The following is a 19,500-nucleotide window of genomic DNA, read 5'->3' on the forward strand; positions in this document are numbered from 1 at the left end:
CTTTTATTACTATTATAATTGCATTGATATTGAAATTAATGCAATATGACACAAAATTATATAATTTTAAATAAAATTCTAAACTAAAGTGGCAAAATAACATTAAATTAGGCTTTCAGTCGATCCCCATACAATTCTTAGTCTGTGCTTTGTATGCTACAAAATGAAAACACAATGAGAACCGTACTGTACACCCCCCACCCCCAAAAAAACAAACAGATAGGAATAAGAAGTAAAAAATTCCACGTGTCTAGTTAAATTGTTTTGTCTTTTTAAAATCATAAACAGGCAATGTAATAAATCACCAAGTCCAACAATGTAATAGAACAACCAGTTTAATGCTAAACAAAGCAAATCCCACTCAAAGTTGAAACAACAACTCAGTGCTTGGCTCACAACTGCAGAGGCTGCTGGGATCATCATCTGCCTCCATCGTCAGTATTTGATTGCAGAATACGTCACTTCCTCCTCTTTGACCTTTATGGCACAAGAGATTTACAGTAAATGTGTGTTGCTACATTTTGCCTGTCTGAAATATAATTTTCAGATGTGGCATTAACTTTAAAAATTAACAACAAATTATGTGTGCATATACTGTTTAGTGTAATTAATGAATCTGTTCAACATAGTAAGATACAGAGGAAACAATAAATCACCATAGTTGTGGCAGCCACTTAGATTCAAAATAATACAGCCAGTACTTTTTAGGTAAATGCCTCGAACACAAGTGTGCGATTATTCAGCTTTAAAACTCACTGCATCGTCATCCATCTGTGTTTTGTTCCCTGAAAAGAAAAAAAAACAGAGTCGACTTTAGTTTTCAAACTGTAACTTCAGGTTGATCAATCTTGTTTATAAAAATAACATCTTTGGAGGCTCTCACCTTTACTTCTTATCCATATGTTCACCACCACAACACTTACTATGAGTGTTGCTAAACCTACAAACACATAAATGAACCTCCACCAATCTGAAAATTAGAAGAAAAACATTTAAAACATTTTGGCTGCAGTTTTCTATTCCATTCAAAATGCTGCAGCTTTAAGAGAATCGACATTGCGATTCTCTGATTAATGTGAAAATGGGATATCATGCTTATTTACTGAAGACACACTGGATACACTGGTACAAGGCATGGATATATAGTTGATAATTTACTTACTTTTATACTAGTATAGTATACTTTTATACTGATACTTTTTGACTTTTTGATTTTTTTTAGAGCAAATCTGTTGTTTAACTACTTTCTATCCATCTTTTATGTCTATCATTATTATTATTTTATGTTTATAACTCTATATGTATGTATATATATGTATTTGCATATTCGTGTGTATGTGTATATGTACATATGTTTCTATGTGTGTTTGTATGTATTACACACCGTTTTTATCTTTTACTGTATTATTTTATTGTCCTGTAAAGCACTTTGTTACTGTGTTTCAAATACTGCTATAACAAGTTATTCTAATATTGTTATTATTATTATTAGTAGTAGTGGTGGTAGTAGTACTAGTACTAAAGTGCCCATTTTAGCATATCAAATTTAAAATATCACAAAAAAAGAAAACCAACTAGTGCTGACTCACACTGGGTCTTTCTCATAGTGTGACTGGTATACTGGGTAAACCAGAGTGGAGAGTCATGATTTCTTAAATGGACAACAAGTGGCTGTATTATATTAGCATATCATAAAGTAGAGATACCATAAGCAGACAATGTGGGAAAAGAAGTGAATACTTACAGTAATAATTTTAACCAAAATATTAAAATCACCTCAAAATACAGCAAAAACAATAAAAGGACTAAACCAGTTTACAAAGTGAGTTGGAAAAAAATTTCTTCATTAGGGCCTAGATACACCAAAGCATCAAATCTGGAAAACACAAAAAAGTTTCACTCTGAAGTAATTTGGCAACATGATCACAACCTCTAACAGAGCGCTCTACAAATTTAAAAGCCTCCACTTCCAAAAGGCAGCCGTTATCAGGATGACAATGACGGAAATGCTGCGCGCAGGCTAATCGACATTATTGGTTTTCAAGGCATATTTGTCTCCTTCCACTCTGTCTTTCAAAAAGTGGGCCCAATGTAAAAACTTTCACATGGGCATGCAAGGTGGTTCACAAATTAAATAGAGTTCAAATTAATAACATGTTTTCTTTTACATGTCTCCTTTGTCTTGAGGTCTGCAAATCCCTTTTACTCTATAATGCTGGAGCAATGATTTCAAGTGGTTTAGTGGCTTTCCACGAAGTCACAGGTGCTGCAGTATCCCATAAACTTAATTGATGTATACCAGGCATCAGCTGTATACAACACACAAACCAAAATGCCAATAAAGGATTCCCTTTTCTTTGTTACCTCATTAATGCTTACAACTATTCACAACACTTCTTGCAACGCACAACACACCTGACTGCGATTGCCCTTCCTGTATGAATGCAATCCCATTTTAAATCACTGCCACCCTGTGTACTGAAAGTGTATTACAACAATAATACATAGCCAGTGGCAATCAATAGCCAGTGGCATCTTAACTGAAAGATAAGTGTGTGTGAAATTGTCCTTTATAAAAGGTAAAAGGTAGATTTATTAGTCATTTTTTAAGCAAAGTTTAAAGAATGAAAATACACTATGGAGCAGGTTCATGAGGAAACAAGAAAATCCTCTGCAACATTTGAAATTGACCATACTATTTTTGAGGTGGTGGGAATGGAAAGACCAATAGTGCAGTATGTAATTTATAGTCATTCCCTTTACAGAAGTTTAGATCAAGGACATGGATCCTCTCTTTGGAGTGTTGAATAGATAATTTAATGTTTTTTAAAAGCGCCATTAAGATCATTTAAGTCTATCAAGTCATTGTGGCTACCACTGATGAAGAGGAAATTACCATTAATGCCTTTAAAGAGAGTCATAGCAGAATCAACACAAAATGTTCTTGCTCTTTTTATTTATGCATCTATTTTTTTATCCAATGGATTGATGTTAAATTTTTTTGTGTTTATTTATATCATAATTTCAATGTATCATTGTATCTTTGACAATATTGTTTTACAAACATTCATGCCAATAAAGCAAACTGAATTAAAAACTGAATTGAACTGAGAGAGAGAGAGAGGTTAAGTTACTACCTTTTTTCACTGCAGTTGTTGTATTGTCTTCTCCTGCTGATGTGCTTCCTTTTGTTGAAAATGATATAAAATAACAAAACACAACAAACTGTGATTAAATACTGAGGAGACTAAACAGGAAATAATAATCTAACTGGTAAACTTAAAATGTATTAAATGAAACCTAATGTACCTGTTTTCTCAAACGAGGACGGAGGGTCAACGTTATACAGCTGCTCTTTTCCATTCTTTTTATCGGTCACTTTGCACTTCAGTAACTCGTAATATTTTGACTTCTGATGAAGATGAGAAGTGAATGTCACAGTGGCTGAGCAGGTATGCTGTGATATCTCCACTTCATTGTTATTACCGTCATACAACCACTCCACTGTGTGTTCACATGTTCCATATGTGAACACAGTGCAGTACAGGATGATCTTGTCATTGTCATTATGTTCAGTAACTGGTGAAGATGGAGATATTGTGAGAGAAAAACAAAACAGCAAAATTAACACCATCACCGAAAACATGATTATTATAGTGCTTCACTATATTATTTAAAGAAGACAGATTTAGCTGAAAACACTGATGTAAATACTCACTGTTGATAACAGACAGAAAAACTGGAAGATCTGCACCCTGTTGTTTTCCTGATTTGTTGAACTGTCTGCAGTTGTAACGACCGACATCGTCACGTGTGACCTTCTTTACAGCCAGGAAACAGTTCTCCGTAACACTCAGTCTCTCTGATCTAGCTTTGGAAATCTGATTTTTAATCTTCCCATGAATGATCAGCTCTTCTGCTGTTACCTTATCTAAAAAAATGGACAGCCAAGTAGTGCCATTACATTTGTCCTGATTTATTATCACATTTTCACACGGCAAAGTAACTTCATCTCCAGCTCTGACGGTAAAGGAGGAATTTTTTTGTCCAGTTACCACTGTTGAAAATGAGAGAAAATATCAATAAATAATCATAACAATAACAATATGCCCTTTATGTTCATATGATTAAGGACAATCTTAAATATACAACAAACAAAAGCAAATGTTCCTTTTACAAGAACTGACACACCCTGTTAAAAACAGATGGCAAACTTATTGTCTAATTAAATAGTATCAGTAATGTTTCTTTTAGTTGTGTGTGTCATGTTTGTCCTTACCTGTAAACTGAATCAACAGTATCAAAAATAAAGTCATTATTGTCCACTTGTACTGAACCGTCTTGCCTCTCCGTCTTTATCAGTGTTCTCATCTGTCGAAGTGTCTGACCTAATGCCTCTTTAACAGAGACACAGCATTTACTTCCTGTTATTGTGCATAGTGTGAATATCTATTCCTTATTAGGACTTAAATACCTCTTTTTTTTACATAGACAGATCAGCTGATCGCCTAGTACTTACATTATAAGAATAAAGCCTAAAAACACAAAGAATTGAAAGTTTAGGAGAGGAGGTTGAGCTAAGTAGATGAAAAATGCACCTGAATTCCTAAATCTTAATTTGCTACATGAAATGTTAGAAGCGTTAGAATGATACAGGCTGTTGATTTTTTATTTTTTTTAGTGACAACATATGAAGATGAGGATTGTCACAGTATTCGCTTATTCAATACTTTTTTTACAAATTACATTTGTGACAATTGCGTTTATGATGTCCTTAAAAGAAGCAGCAAATGAGGAAGCTGCAAATGCAATTGTGCAACTATGGCCCTAAAATACAGCTAAGAAAAAGCTCACGATGATGTTTGACACCACACCTAAACCCAGAAGTTAGTCAAACTCCTTGCCCACCACATTTTGACGCCTGAAGCCACTGGTGCAATGTTGTCATAGTGGGAATGAAACTGCAATTTTATTTGCTTCTGTATGGGCTACATTATCATTTAAGCACCAAACAACATCAAAAAGGTACATGATCTCAGACAAAGCATTATGAATACCTAGGTGATTACTACACAACCTAAGTTAGAAGAAAAATAACAACAGTGACATCAAGTGGTGAAACCATCAACTACAACATAGAATAATATAATTGCAGGCTATTCTAATATTGTGCAGATAAAACTATAACATAAAGCTGTTAAAATGTTAGTTAACTGGGCTGTGTTTGAACCTACACATAGCTGCTGTAAGCACTTACAGTCCTGCATCGTATCATGAATAATTCACTTAACATAGAAAATAAGAAATATTATATGTGGAAAATAAAATTCACTTTTAATGGTAAAATGCAAGCTACAGTCATCCGAAACACAATCCTGTAGACACTCACCATCCTTTGACCAGGTAAATCAAGAAGCCTCATCAGGGATCAGACATCTCCCTGAAGCACATCTGAATCAAAAAAAAATAATAAAGAAAGGAAAGGAAATATGCTCTATTCAGCTTTGCCAAAACATCAACTAAAACTGCTCAGATGCTTATTTATACAGAGGTTTGTAATGTTGCTGTCCATGGTGCTGAAATTGATAATAGGTCAGGGACAACCTTGTTGAACCGTTTGAGGCTCTGTTATATATTTTAAACTGGGTTTTAAGCTGGGTCACTAGGTTGTGACATTTGTTTTACTTATGAGTAAAACAAATGTCGCAACATAATAATTTATACAGTTAGACTCATCACACAGTCCACTTTTTAAAACTGTTGCTTGATTGTTTGGTTGTTGTTAGATGTGGATTCTGGGACACCAATTAGGTGTCAAAGTTGGTACGACCATTCATTGTGCTCAGAGGATGAATGCTAATGAATTTGGTGATCTGGTGTTTTTCTGGCGCCACAACGAGGCTGAAAATTGTTGTTTTGAATTAACTGTCTCTATTATCATTGTGGTACAAACATTCATGTCCATCCCAGGATGACTTGTAATAATAACTCAGTTCTTTGCATTGTAACAAAATACCTGCAAATGTTAGATGATAACATGCTCAATGAAGATGGTTAACATGATACACATTATATCAGTTTGGCCTCACAGAGCTGCTAGCATGGCTGTAGACTCTTAATCTTGTTTTTAATTATTTAGTGAGCAACATCAGAAAGTCAGGATTTCACAGCAACCTGAAAAAAATCCTGTGAAATTATTTCATCAACTGTATGGTCACCTGTAATTTCCAGCTATCTTATACAGGCTAAAACACAGTATTTTTTGTTTTTTTATGTTACGCTATAAATTGATTTGTACATTTAAAATGAAAAAGTTCTAACTGAAATGGTCTCACTTTTCTCTGATCTTCATCAAGTGAAAATGACGTGGAGATAGTGTGAACGTGTTACCTTTTCCCTCATGTAAGCTGTTTCTTAATAACCTTGCATCTATGTGATGTGCATATAATTACTCTTTTTCAAATGTCTCCATCCACCCACCAGCAAAATGTGTCAGGGTCACCGTCACCACGCGGAATGCAAAAACATTGGGGAAAAAAAAAATCACACTGACCTGCTGCAGCAAAACCTTTACAGCAAAAGAAAGACAGTGAATTATGACCCTTTCCAATCATTCAGCTGTTTAATATGACAATAAACTCCCCTCCTTACAAGTTGCCTTTGAGCACTGAAAACATACATACATGGGACACATTAACATTGATAAACAATATAACAGCATCGCAACACATAACCCAGCAGTAGTACATTTATCACTGAACACAGTTAAATGCCTGACAGCAAGTTTTTTGTGCTAAATGTAACCTTAACCTAACACCACCTTGTCCACCTTGAAACTGTATAGATCCTCTGTGCTGCCAGAGGGAAGATGTGTGTGAAACATTCATGTTTTCACAGACATTGATGTACACATGGCACGTTCGCAGACACATACAATCCTGTGGTGGTAATTCTAGTTTAAAGCATGACCATGATTGTTCCCTCACCTTAACTGCATTTTTCACTAGCAAGGACCACTAGCAAGGAAAGTAGAAGACAGGAGTGGGTTGGCTAGATTAGTTGGTTTTGGTTCTTTTTAAAAATAACTATGGTGTCGTTAGAGAAAAAAGGTCCGAGAGGCAGGCGTGCCGACGTGGATCGTTTCGAAGGGTCGAAGCAGTGAATTCTGAGCATCTGAGGAAACGGAAGAAGGCGAGAATGAACATTGCCTCTAGAGTTTGGTTGACGTGAGGTATGCTATATCTGGAGCGGATGGTGTGGATACAGCGTGACAGCAGATCCGTGGTTAATGGGAGTCTACGAGGATTTTGGGCTGGTTCTTAGCGTGAGAGGCCTCTGAGCAGTGAGGTGATCTGGGGATGACCATGAGCTGGCCATGACTACCGGTTAGGAGTTTAGAGATGAACGAAATATCGCTGAGGTAGACTTTGATTGTCTGGGTTTTTAATTTCCCAAGACAGAATGGGTGTGGGTGATGAAGCAGGTTAAGGTGATGAGATCAAATGAAGGAAAAGTTATGTTATGCATGTCCTGAAAGTTGTGGAAACAATTCCAAGCCGACCGATATGGAGAGAGAGTTGCAGGGGACGGGCTATTGATGATGGTGTTCTGAGATTCTAGATCAGGGGCATGAAAGCTGGGTTTAAATGTTGAAAGACAAGGTCGAATATGGAGGAACCAGAGTCGGGTGTGCGTCTACATGAGGAGCCAAGCTTCTGAACTTTTTTATTTATGATGTCAAACTACTGCGAGATTGTCTGAGTAGATGAGGACAGATAGGCGACTCCATTCATGGCCCCATAACGTGGTGACGACGATGATGGGGTAGATTTCAAAGGGAGCAGATAAAGTGACCTGGCAGCCTCCTTCCAACTCTTGGGGCCATTTGCCTACGAACCAACTTTCATCGTAAAAAAAACCCAAAACCGGCAGACGGACGCGTCATCGAAAAGGTTGGCGTCCTGAGGATGAGACAGGTGATCGTCATAAAGAAGGAGAATCGTTCCAATCGCCGAGCAGACGGAGCCAGAACCAGAGCTCGGCGCAGCTGGGCGCAACGAGAGAGACGGAGGCCATGAGCAACGGGATGGAAGAAGCGACAGGCAACAGATGAGAAAGGAAGCCCTCCCCAAGGGAACAATGCAGATGCAGGCTTCGGGGGTAAGCAGTAGAGGGCACTAGCAGCCCAGTGCCAGGTGCCCCAAGGGAACAGATCTGCTGTGGATGGCCAGGAAGAGCAGGAAGTGGCGCTGGCATCCCGGTGCCAGGCGGTCCAACATGAGTGGGCTGCTCAAATTGAGGAGGGAGAACAGTCAAGGCAACACAGCGTCGAGAATCCCTGGTCAGGTGAGCTGGTGGGAGTGGGAGGGCGCCAAGACACATCAGACGCCTCAGGCAAACCTGATCTCCGTGGCCAGTGGGACTGAGGTAAAGCGACTTTTTTTTTTTTCGGGAGTTTTTCCTTGGGTGATGTGAGGGGCTAAGGGCAGAGGGATGTCGTAAACTGTACAGCCCACTGAGGCAAACCATGTTTTGTGATAATGGGCTCAACGAATAAAATTGACTTGACTCGACTTGACTCGACTTGCCCGAGGCAGCATGTCCCCGCTTCCTATTCAGCACAGCCGCCGGAAGTGGTTGGAGACGAACCGGCCCTTTAACAGAGGTGCTGACGTCATGGCGCACGACGGGAGCCGCCGCGATGACGTCACCCGGAAGCGCGCCGATGTTGACAGAGCAGCACTCGGATGTCAGGATGTCAAGAAGCTTGTTGTCAGCTCTGCGAAACGGTATTCCCCGGTCTGCAAAGGCGGCCGCAATCGGGAGACCTCGCTGGAGCGTGGTGACGCCGCGCTCCACACAGTCGCTCGACATCGGGCCGCCGAGCTGGCAGAGTCGAGACAACGGCGGGAGGCCGCCACCATCCTCCGCGGCGAAGGAGTAGGAGAACCGCAGCGGCGCAGGGCTGCACGGGGGCGACCGCGTCCTCTTCTTTCCGCTGAGGGTGGCGGACCAGGAGATGCAGAGGAACCATCGGCCGAGCCGTACATCTGGATGGTGAGCAGAGAGGAGCCGGGTGGAACATGGACCATGGAGGCAACCGAGGGGCGGCGGCGGTTGCACTGCCGAAGTCGGCGTCTCCGGCACGGATGCGGCAGAGAAGTTGTCGGCGTCGGACCCTGAGGACGCCTGCACGGCCAGATGGAGACGGCGAGGGCCATCATCACGGCTTCGACCGAAGGTTATCATCCGATGGGGACAGAGAGACAGAATCCATAATAGGGGCGAGTGAGCGAACCGCAGCCGACTGAGAGCGAAACGCTAGGTGGTGTGTCGGTAGGCGCTCGTGCAGAATAACGAGAACGAAAGGGGGAGATCGGGTTAGGAGGATATTTAAGCCGGAAGAGGCGCGGTTGAGGTGCGGTAGGGGTGTGGTCCTGCTCCTGAAACTCTGCTATATTGCTTCACTTCTTATTGTGACCATGATGACAAGGCTTGCTTAACTTGAACAAAGCAGTAATTTTAACATAAACCATTATTTTTTCCTAAACCTAACAAAGTTGTCTTTGTGCCGAACCAGACCAAACCATAACCACAGCTGTTTCATCTATAATTTGTTTTGAAGGCACAGACAAAATTATGTCATCTTGTCGAGTCTGATTAGGAAAAACTTTTATGCCGATGTTGATTTTTAGACGGGGGCCAGTCTACTTCCGCAGCATGGAGCAGGTCTGTGCTCAATAAAGCCTCAGTTAACAGAAGTTGAAACACAAAATGAAGTTTGCAGCTCACCCCCTTGACTTCTGCTTCCTGCAGTCATGCACAGTGAAGCAGAGAGAGTGAATGTCCCAAAGCTTGTAAAATGTTTCTTAGGTGCTGTGGTCCCTTATTTCTTTGATTTGTTGACACTAGCGTATAGGTCACTGGGATCAGCAGAGGCTCCAGTGTAAGAAGAAGAGGAAGCTTTCACAGTGCTGTAGGTCACTGCATCACCTTCTTCATCATCGTATTTAACCTGAGGAGCACACAACCGCAAATCCAGTAAATAATAGACACAATATGGATAAACTCAACATGTGACAAGATGTGGAGAGGAGTTCTGAAAGTCCTGCTGCAGCTTTTATGTGTGTGAAGTTGACGTGTTGGTCTGATGGCAGCTACTGAGAAAAGTTTAGAGGAACATTAATAAGGAGGACTAGATAAATATTCATGGCAAATGGTAGTGAACTATCCAATAGACACAGAGAAACTAGCTCATTTTAAGTGGTGTTTGTATCTATTTGATGAATGTAAGTCCATTAGTCACCCTCTTTTAGCTTTGTTTTTGGTCTTCACCAACTTCTGAGAGAAATATCTTTTAATTAAGCTGCTAAACACTTCACTATATTCACCAGCTCTCTAAATGTATCTGTCTGCTTTTTGCTGCTGAGCAGGTATTGTACAATAGCATTTTACAGCTTTGTCACTGAAAACAACACTATAGGAGTAGCAGGAGTGAACCAGAACAGTGCAGTCGTGGGACAGGAGATTAACGATGAGCTGAAACTGTAAAACTGGCTGAGCGGAAGAGCAGATTTGGCTGATAATTATTTGTAGGTTCATCACTGCAAGTGACGCCTTTTCTTGTATAAAATACTGATCTGTCCCTATGTAAAAATAAATGAGTTTTCATCATAGAGCTGCTGCTCCTCTCCTCATTTAACTTGTGTTTTCTTCCCTCATTAACCAGTGTTACCGATCAGACAGCTTACCTGCACTTTACTGGTGGTGTTCTTGGTGTAGCTGATGGAGGCATAAGAAACACCATCTTCAGGGTCAGCCTGCACAGAGAAGACAAGACACCTTCAGTTTTTTTTCTCTCTGTTACCCCACATTGCACACACATCACTTCCTTTTCTGTTCTATTTTGGTGCATTTCAGTTGAGCTCTCTTCCTTCTGTTTTCTTGTCTCTTGGCTGGGAAACTCAAGATTTACTTTACATATATTTTAGGGAACAAACATACAACAGTGGATGTAACTTTGAGCTGGGTGATCTCACCATGTACTGACGCGTATCTGGACCAGGCGGAGCCACCGTGGGGCATAAGCTGTGTCCCTGTACAAACACACAGTTCACGTTTGTGTACATAAAAAAACAACACTAATTGTACTTTTAGACAGTGAATTATGTGTAACTATTACTTGGTGAGCAACAGCCAGATGCAGCAACTTCCTGGAGCAAGCTGTTCTCACGCACAGTTAGTGTGTATACCTAGTAAGTAATGCACCAAATTTTGCATGTAATCCATGTAAACATAAACCAGTAATTTGTGTATTATCCATGTGTATGGAAAGACAGTGATCAAATGACCGATGTGTTTATGGGAGTAAATAAGGAAGTCATCCATATAATGAGACAGGTTGGAGTGGTGGACATGTCAAACAAACACAGAACCTTTCCCCTAGGAGACCAGTGATCGTGTCCCATGTGAAACCAAGTGAATTCAAGTTATCTTAAGGTACGCAGTCACCATTTCTTCTCCTAAACTTAACCAAAATAACTCTACTTGCCTAAAGCAAAACTTTATTCTAAGCATATAGCACTGAAAATGTGAGGCTAATTTGTCAGATAAGATAAGAACTTCTGTGTGAGCATTTTCGTCACTGAACTGTTATATGAGGATACGTTGCCCCCAGTCATGTCATCACTGCAACAGGCTCACATGCCTGAGAGATGAGCTTTTTTTAAAAAAAAATTTTGGACAGATCTAGACAAAATGTTTACTTTCTCTTCCAGTCAGAGTTCTGTCAGTAATTGATTATTTGGTTTTAAACTCACGGTATTGTCATCCATCTGCGTTTTCTTGCCTGAAAAGATAAAGCTGAGTTAATCTTCCACAGCAAACACATTAAGCCTTTTCAAAACTTTGTTTGCTAAAAGCTCAATCTGTGAATGGTCTCACCTTTAGTTCTCCTCCATCTGATGACAGCAGTAGTGATTATTAAGAGTACCACTAAACCCACAGCCACACTGACATACAACCACCAACCTGAAAAGCCAATGAAAGCATTAAAATCATTTTTGCTGCAGTTCTTTTTGTTCTTTTCAAAATCCTGCAGCTAAATTAGAAGAGAAATAACTCTTGGAGGCACAGCCAAATGGTCTAGCATTCACACTATTGGTTTTAAAAGCTGAGAGAAGCTGAGAGAAAGACTGAAAGGTAGACAAGACTTTGAGTCAGTACTTGGTGGTGCTGTTGAAGTATTACTGATGGCTGGCACTGTTGAGGTGGTTCTTGATTGTGTGCTGCTTTCAGTTGTTCTTATTACTGTTGCATCCTCACCTGGACAAATTATATATATATAAAAAACCTCAGCAAACAGTACCTCACAATTTAGTTTTGGTCATTCATATTAGTTCAAGACGATTATAAATTGCTCATCATACACCTGGTTTCTCACCTGAGGACTGAGGGCTGAAGGAGAACACCTGCACTTTTTGAGTGAAACCATCCATCACTTTACACTTACAGATTGGCTTCTGTTTGAGATTGAGAGTAGGTAATTCCTCACTATCCGAACAGTCAAAATGTGATGTTTGTGCGTTTTTGGTAAATTCATCCTCATTTTCACCCTCACACAACCACTTCACTGTATGTCTACACCTTGTGTCACTGGATGTTGAGCAGGACAGTGTCACTTTTTCACCATCTTCACATGCCTTCACTGATAAAGACAAATTCATCAGTTATTGTAATGTTTCAATGTATTGTTGTAATTTGATCTTAAAATGATGTAAATACTCACTGTGAACAACAGAAAGAAAAACCAGCTTGTCTTCACCCGTGTGTATCCCTGATTTAAACTGTCGACAGTCGTAACGACCAGCATCGTCATCTGTGACCCTTTTTATGACCAGAGAACAGTTCTCTGTAACACTTAGTCTGTCTGATCTAGTAATTTCACCGATCTGACCAAGTGTAACCAGATCTTCTGTTCTGCCTCCGGATATAGCAGCCCATGTAGTGCCATCACAGTTATTCTGATCATCTATCACATTTTCACAAGGCAAAGTGGCATCATCTCCATCTCTGACAATGGAGGAGAGGTAATGTTGTCCAGTAACTTCTGTAAAAGAAGATGAAAAAGATTTAAAAAAAGATAAAATATGAATGTGCTATCAATGTTAACATTTGGCCTGAGGATAATTTCAGATACAGCTCCAGTTTACAAATACTTGTCTTTTGTTTCCAAATTTCATGAAAGGCAGCTCATTTTTAACCCTTTGAGAAAATCCGCTTGATCTCTTTCAAAAACACAGGAGATAGTTACAAGTTACAAAAAATTATCTGAAACATCCTCCCTGCAAAAAGACAAGAAAAAAGTGATAACTAACTTACTAAAAAATAATAATTAGAGTAATAATATTATAATATTTTGACTTTTAACAATTTTAACATTTTTTTCAATTTCTCTCTCTCTTTAGAAAAAAAAATTTGGTCATTTTTTTGCCCCCCTTTTTTAATATCCAAGTTGCACATTCCCTTTTTAGCTGTTTCAAATTTCTTTTGAAAAAAAAAAAAAAAGAATTTGCTTTCAAAGGTTTAAATGTTTGTGAAAGACATCTGAATGTGGCACATGCAGACTTGGCTATCTTAGTTGAACAAAAAGTTGCTGCATATAATAACATACCATTATTAGTATTAATAAAGTTATGTTTTATATTATATCTGTGTGTGTGTGTATATATATATATATATATATATATATATATATACGTATATATATTTCTCTGTTATATTTTCCTTACCTGTAAACTGCAGCACCAGACAAAGAAATAAAGACACTTTAATCCATCTGAATTCAGCCATTGTGCTTCTCTCTTTTTTCTGTGTCATGTTCCCAGCTTTTAACCGTCAGCCTCTGAACTCATGCATGTAAGTAAATTAACTTCCTGTGATGAGTAATGTGTCACTTCCTCACAGTCTCTCTTTTGTAAGTTCATAAATGTATGTGTCTGAGGATGAAAGAATCTGTGAAAACTGCAAGTTAAACAAGGTGGAAAATGAAATTCATTTTACTTTATACTGTCATATGTATCATGATTTACAGGAAACATTGTTTAAAAACATAATGATCATGGCCCTGATTTAATACATATTGAAGATGGCCCCTTAATGAAGTATCTCTTTGATAATGTTTTTGCTTTGTCTGACTATCTTTTTAAAGCTTGGGAAAGAAGGAGAAAGGTCACTCACAGCTTGTTTTCCTCTATTAAATTGATGACCTCTGTTTCATCACAACTGTGCTTGACCTTCTCCACCATTTCAAGATACGAAAGCACTTTGCCAACCACTTCTGACTTCTCTTTGTCAGAATAAGCAAGCTGGACTTCCTTCCATCCTTTTGTTACATATTTACTGATCAAGGCAATAGCTTCATTAGCTGGTTTAGTGTGAGAGAGCCTAAGCAGATCCTGATGTGACCCCTTACATATCTGAATGTATCAGACTATTCATTATGAAAGTTATTGGGTTCTGAAGTGGATATACATATGGGTGTATGTAACTACATATGTATGCATGTATGTACAGTATGTATGCATGTATGTATGTATGCATGCATCTATTCATGTAAAATTTCCCTTTTCACTACATGATCAATGTGTAAGTTTGGAGTTCATACACAAGATATGTATATATGTATGTGGTGGAGTTGAGGTGGGACATCTTTAATGAAAATAGACAAAAGAAGTGGTCCTAGAGAAGAGACTTGGGGAACACCTCTCAGGTGGATAAGCAAATCACATTTATAACCTTTTGCTTTCTCTTGTGAAGATATGGATTAAACCACAGCAATGTATGTTGCAAGTCCAATAGCATGTATTCATTCATTCATTGTCTGTAACAACTTATTCTCTTAAGGGTTGGGGGTCTGGAGGCCATCCCAGCTTACATCGCGCAAAGGCAGGGTACGACCTAAACAGGTTGCCGGACACTCGCAAGGCCATTTCATGGAAACAGACAACCATTGATGCCCACATTAACCCCGACCAATTAACCTAACTTTCATGTCTTTGAAATATCGGAGGAAGCCGGGGAACCCAGACAAAACCCAAGCTGACACGGGGGACAACATGCAAACTCCGCACAAGCCCCCCCAAATTTGAACCCACCCTAAACCAGGTTTGAACCTGGGACCCTTCTGCCGCGAGGTGACAGTGCTAATCATTACACTACTATGCCACCCCCAGTAGCATGCCATTTGTCCAAAATGTTATAGTGATCAGTCAGATCAAAAGCTTTGGTAAAATCAACAAATAGTGCTCCTGTAAGATGATTTCAATTGGATGTAGAGAAAACATCATTAATAAATTTTCATGCTGACAGTTGGTATGAGGATAGTTTTAATAATGCTTGCCTAATGAAAGTGACAAATGAATAACACAAATATGCAAAATATGCTAATATGCCACATGCTAATATTTGCAGCAAAACTATTCATAATAGGTTTGATAAATTTGTAACAATTGGGACACTGATGCAACAAAAGGTTTTGATGCGAACAGATTAATCGATAGTAATGCTAGTTTGCGTCAGCTGCCAGGATTCTATTTACCAAACCAACATCTGAATAGTTTCTACAGTTGCTCATTTAGAATTTAGGTTGATATGTTTTAGGTATTCTTACCTTTAAACCGAAGCAGCAGTTTCAGAAATAAAGACATTTCAATCCATCTGATTACATCTATCTTGAATTTTTTTTGTCCTCTCTCAGCTAATATCTGTGTGTTTTGAGAAATGTGCCACTTCCTCATTTTGACTTTTTAAAATAACTGTGGTAAATTGCTTAATTTATGTTCGTGGATGCTCAGCCTACGTCATTCTTTGTCTTATCTTCCTGAATCTGAATAGTCAATAGTCCTTCACTTGGCACTATACTCACACTGATTTACATTTAACAGTTGATTTCTAATCCATGAGCAACAGTAATCATATACAGTCTCACATGGAACCAACAGTAAAGAGGACACAGGTAATGATGTTTATGACTAATTTCACTGACATTGTAACAGAAGTTTAAAATTAGAGTAGTTCATCACTCTAAAGTGAGAAATAAACAGTCAGAATTGTACAAAATTTAATCTAAATGGTTCAACATTGTTCAAAAAAGTATTACATATAAGCAGCATAACATTCAATTAGATTACTCAAACTATGTAACATATTCTGGATACTTTGGATAACTTTTGGAATACTTTAAAATCCTCTTGCTGAGTTTATCTGAGATGTAACCAACTAAATATGAAAGAGTCCTTACTATCTTTCTCCATTGGAACTTTTTAAGCAGAAAACATGTTTGTGTGTTGTGATATTTACACCAAATTATATACAATTTGGGCATTACATCAATATTTTTGATGGCCATTTACTAGAACTTTTAGCTTAATCTCCCAACAAGCTTACACCTTATTCAGCTGTATTGGTATCTTTACAAGCAAATTAATACCTTTCTTTTTAATCTGCAGTGACATAAATCTTAATTTTAAGTTTTAATCACTGGTTTTTACTTTTTTTTATCCCTGTTCAGCTGTTCATTTTTATTCTTATCTATTTTTATTCTATAGACTTTTAATTATCTATTTTGCTATGTAAATAAAGCTGAGTTGAGTCGAGTTGAGTCAAGTTTAGTTGAGTTGACTGGCATTGCGTTTGGAGTTTGGAGGTCCAACTCTGGAGGTCAAAGGAGGGATCAATTAGGGGGAGAGGATACTTATATTTAATAGTGATGCATTGAGGCCTCGATAGTCAATGCATGGGCGGAGGGAGGAGTCTTTCTTTTTAACAAAGAAGAACCCAGCGCCCAAAGGAGAGGAGGAGGGGCGTATGAGACCTGCTCTAAGTGAGTCCTGAATGTAATTTTCCATAGCCTCTCTCTCGGGACATGACAGGTTGAAAACACGGCGAGTGGGAAGGGGGGCTCCAGGGAGAAGGTCAATGGCACAGTCATACGGGCGATGAGGGAGTAGGGACAGAGCTAGTTGTTTGCTAAAGACTGTGGCGAGGTCATGATACTCAGGGGGCACTGAGGACAAGTCAGGTGAAACAGGAGGGGTTACGGAGTGGGTGTGAGGCGGACATGTGGAGAGTAGACATGAGGAGTGACACTGGAAACTCCAGCCTGTGTTAGATGAGGTTTTCCAGTCAATCTGTGGGTTATGGGTCTGGAGCCAGGGTAAACCCAAAACTATGGGAGTGAGGGGAGAAGGGAGAATGAAAAACTGGATAGTCTCACGATGGTTACCTGGTAGGCTGAGGGAAACAGGGGAGGTGCGATGGGTAATGGAGGTGATCATACGGCCGTCCAAGGCGGTCACTTTCTTAAGATCACAGAGAGTCACAATGAGTAAGAAACTGAGAGACACCAAAACAAATCTAGAAGCACAGAAAGAATCTCAGAATGAGACGGCCGATCTACCACTTGTGGAGCTTGAAATCATCTGGCGCCGAGGAGATGCGAAGTCCCAGTATATAAGCAGTGAGAGGTTGATTGATGATGAGGCGCAGGTGAGAGAATGTGCCCCAAGCTTCAGCACCCAGAAGCCATGCCCAACCCCTGCAACACAGACAGATGGAAAAGACAACCCCAGCACACACAAAAAGTCCCAAGCACTCACACACAGTCACAATGGTCAAATCACCACAGCAAACTCGGCTTGAGTTTGTTTCCTCCATCTCTCTCTCTCTCTCTCCATGAACATCTGAATCATCTTCTGACGCCTCATGTGGCTGAGATGAGATCACGATGACAGCTTATCAGGCTTCGTCTCAATCGAAGTCTCTCTTTATCTCACAGTTTCTCTCGTGCAAAGTCCTCTGGTTCTAAACCATCATTTAGAACACATGTAGCGTGGGCTGTTTCCACAGTTCTCTCTTTCAAGGCAGATAAACAGCAGCTCACAGCAGCTCAGGGCTGCAGCACAAGCAGGCATCGGGCAAAAGCCCACAGCGGTCATAACTCCTGTAAAAAAAAGGGACATACTGCTTGACCGTCAAAGCGTCAAAAATACACTCCTGCCTTCTGTCACCTCTATTGTTTTAACTGTCCAGATCTAATTTCTTCCTAAAGTGTTGATTAAGTTCACTACAGGCCTTCAAAACTTCAATATTTGAAACCATGATGCTCTCCTCTGCTGATCAATACCAAACAATTCTGAGAAAACCAAATAATTATTTGGCAGATCATTAACTAAGTAAAAAAGTATTAACCACATTTAACAAACATAATAGATATGTTTGAAAATAAGTAAGTGTAGTACTACGATGTCAAAACACTAATATAATTAAAGGCTGCCAAAGATCCTATTTGAGTAAAGGTATACAAGTACTAGCGTCAAAATACAAAGTATGAAAGGTACTTAATATGACCAAAGGTCTATCAACAAAACCTATAATTAGAAAATCACAAGTTGCATGATTACAAAACAATATAGCATCTGTACACAACAGTGTAAAGGAAGGATAATTAAGATACAGATAAAGGAGATGCATATCAAAATGCCAGTCTGTACTAAGAGTCTTTCCATTCAGTGTGTAGCACATTGCTGGCAGGGGGGTTACGAAAGGTCACACCCCTCCACACGCACACACACACACAGGCACAGCTTGTGTTTGTGAGTTTGGCCTCAAAATCGGGAGGTCAGCAAAGTTCCAGTTCTGTAGGTATGAGACCTCCACACAACATTTCAAAGTACATTTCACTTTGAATACGAAAATCAGTGAATGTGGTCCTTGCTTACAGTCTGGAGATGTGCGGATATGTCACGTGTTGGTTGTGCAACAAAGATATAAATTGTCGGTTTCTATGATGTCGAGATCTCCTGATGTCTCCTTGAGTCTTTGCAGGAGCTCAGTTGACAGCTCCTTGCCCCAAATGAGTCGTAAGTTAACTCAAACTGTCTGTCGGGCAATAAAATCTGTCGTAATTTAGTTCTGCTTACAAGAGTTGTAAGTTCATCGAGGCAGTTAGGTCCATTAGCTAAACCCAAGGTTCATCTAAGGAATCTCCAAAAGAAGTTTCTGTTTTGGGTAGGCATTTATATCTTCTTATCAAGAGTTGTCCTCATCATCTACTACAGTGAACAGCTTTTGAATTTTCAACATGGTTTGGATTCTATCATCTAATATCTGATCATCTGATAGCTTTTTCCATGAAAAGAAATAATGTGACCTGGTAAACTTACCTTCTGTTTACCCTCTGCAGTTTTAAAAGGCTGTTTTTGTGGCCTTGTGCTGATAAATATTGCACCAGTGGTACTTTGTGAGCTTGAACAACCTGTCCATCTTCTGTACACAAAAGTAAATCATCAACATACTTCATCAGTCAACTCCTGCAGGAAGGTTAAAACCCCTCCAAGTCATCAGCTGCTACATAATCCCCTGGACTTTCCCCAAAACCCACTGGCTTGCACGTCCAACTTCAAGAGAGCTGCCTACATGTAAAAACAAACCAGAACAGAA

General features: G+C 39.4%; 2 protein-coding genes across 7 annotated transcripts in view; both read right to left on the reverse strand.

The window, feature by feature from the left end:
* Positions 1–319: 319 nt before the first annotated feature.
* LOC148186909 (uncharacterized) overlaps positions 320–19,500 on the reverse strand; it is a 50,535-nt gene continuing 31,354 nt past the window's right edge. For 3 of the 5 annotated variants that reach the window (XM_088089150.1, XM_088089151.1, XM_088089148.1), the window contains exon 8: positions 320–477. In XM_088089150.1, the coding sequence (XP_087945276.1) occupies positions 436–477 (42 nt within the window). In that variant the 3' untranslated portion in view covers positions 320–435. Of the gene's footprint in view, positions 478–656; positions 786–883; positions 971–3,137; positions 3,186–3,309; positions 3,580–3,718; positions 4,058–4,279; positions 4,438–19,500 lie in introns of those variants that run through there. The other 2 variants (XR_015779070.1, XM_088089152.1) reach the window with 2 other exon arrangements.
* On the reverse strand, positions 9,887–17,577 carry LOC148186910 (uncharacterized). 2 transcript variants are annotated; one of them, XM_088089137.1, is made up of 10 exons: positions 17,459–17,577; positions 17,285–17,360; positions 12,788–13,108; positions 12,443–12,706; positions 12,226–12,324; positions 11,944–12,030; positions 11,820–11,848; positions 11,040–11,096; positions 10,752–10,820; positions 9,887–10,015 (listed from the first exon to the last, which is right to left on the reverse strand). In XM_088089137.1, the coding sequence occupies exons 2-10, from the start codon at positions 17,334–17,336 to the stop codon at positions 9,887–9,889; spliced, it is 1,107 nt and encodes a 368-aa protein (XP_087945263.1). In that variant the 5' UTR covers positions 17,337–17,360; positions 17,459–17,577. The 2 variants fall into 2 exon arrangements, with proteins under 2 accessions (XP_087945263.1, XP_087945262.1); XM_088089136.1 differs by lacking the exons at positions 17,285–17,360; positions 17,459–17,577 and adding an exon at positions 13,791–13,912.

This window comes from Plectropomus leopardus, chromosome 16, assembly GCF_026936395.1.
Source record: "Plectropomus leopardus strain MGB_pleo_1.0 chromosome 16, ASM2693639v1, whole genome shotgun sequence".
NCBI classification, from domain to species: Eukaryota; Metazoa; Chordata; class Actinopteri; order Perciformes; family Serranidae; genus Plectropomus; species Plectropomus leopardus.

What these genes read in the sequence shown, in the direction of transcription:
- LOC148186910 (XM_088089136.1), bottom strand. Translation starts at nt 13,878, where the DNA reads ATGACACAGAAAAAAGAGAGAAGCACAATGGCTGAATTCAGATGGATT. An exon ending in TCTGGTGCTGCAGTTTACAG is followed by an intron (nt 13,109 to 13,790) that starts GTAAGGAAAATA and finishes CTTCTTTTACAG; the next exon opens with AAGTTACTGGACAACATTAC. An exon ending in CAGATACGCGTCAGTACATG is followed by an intron (nt 10,821 to 11,039) that starts GTGAGATCACCC and finishes TTCTCTGTGCAG; the next exon opens with GCTGACCCTGAAGATGGTGT.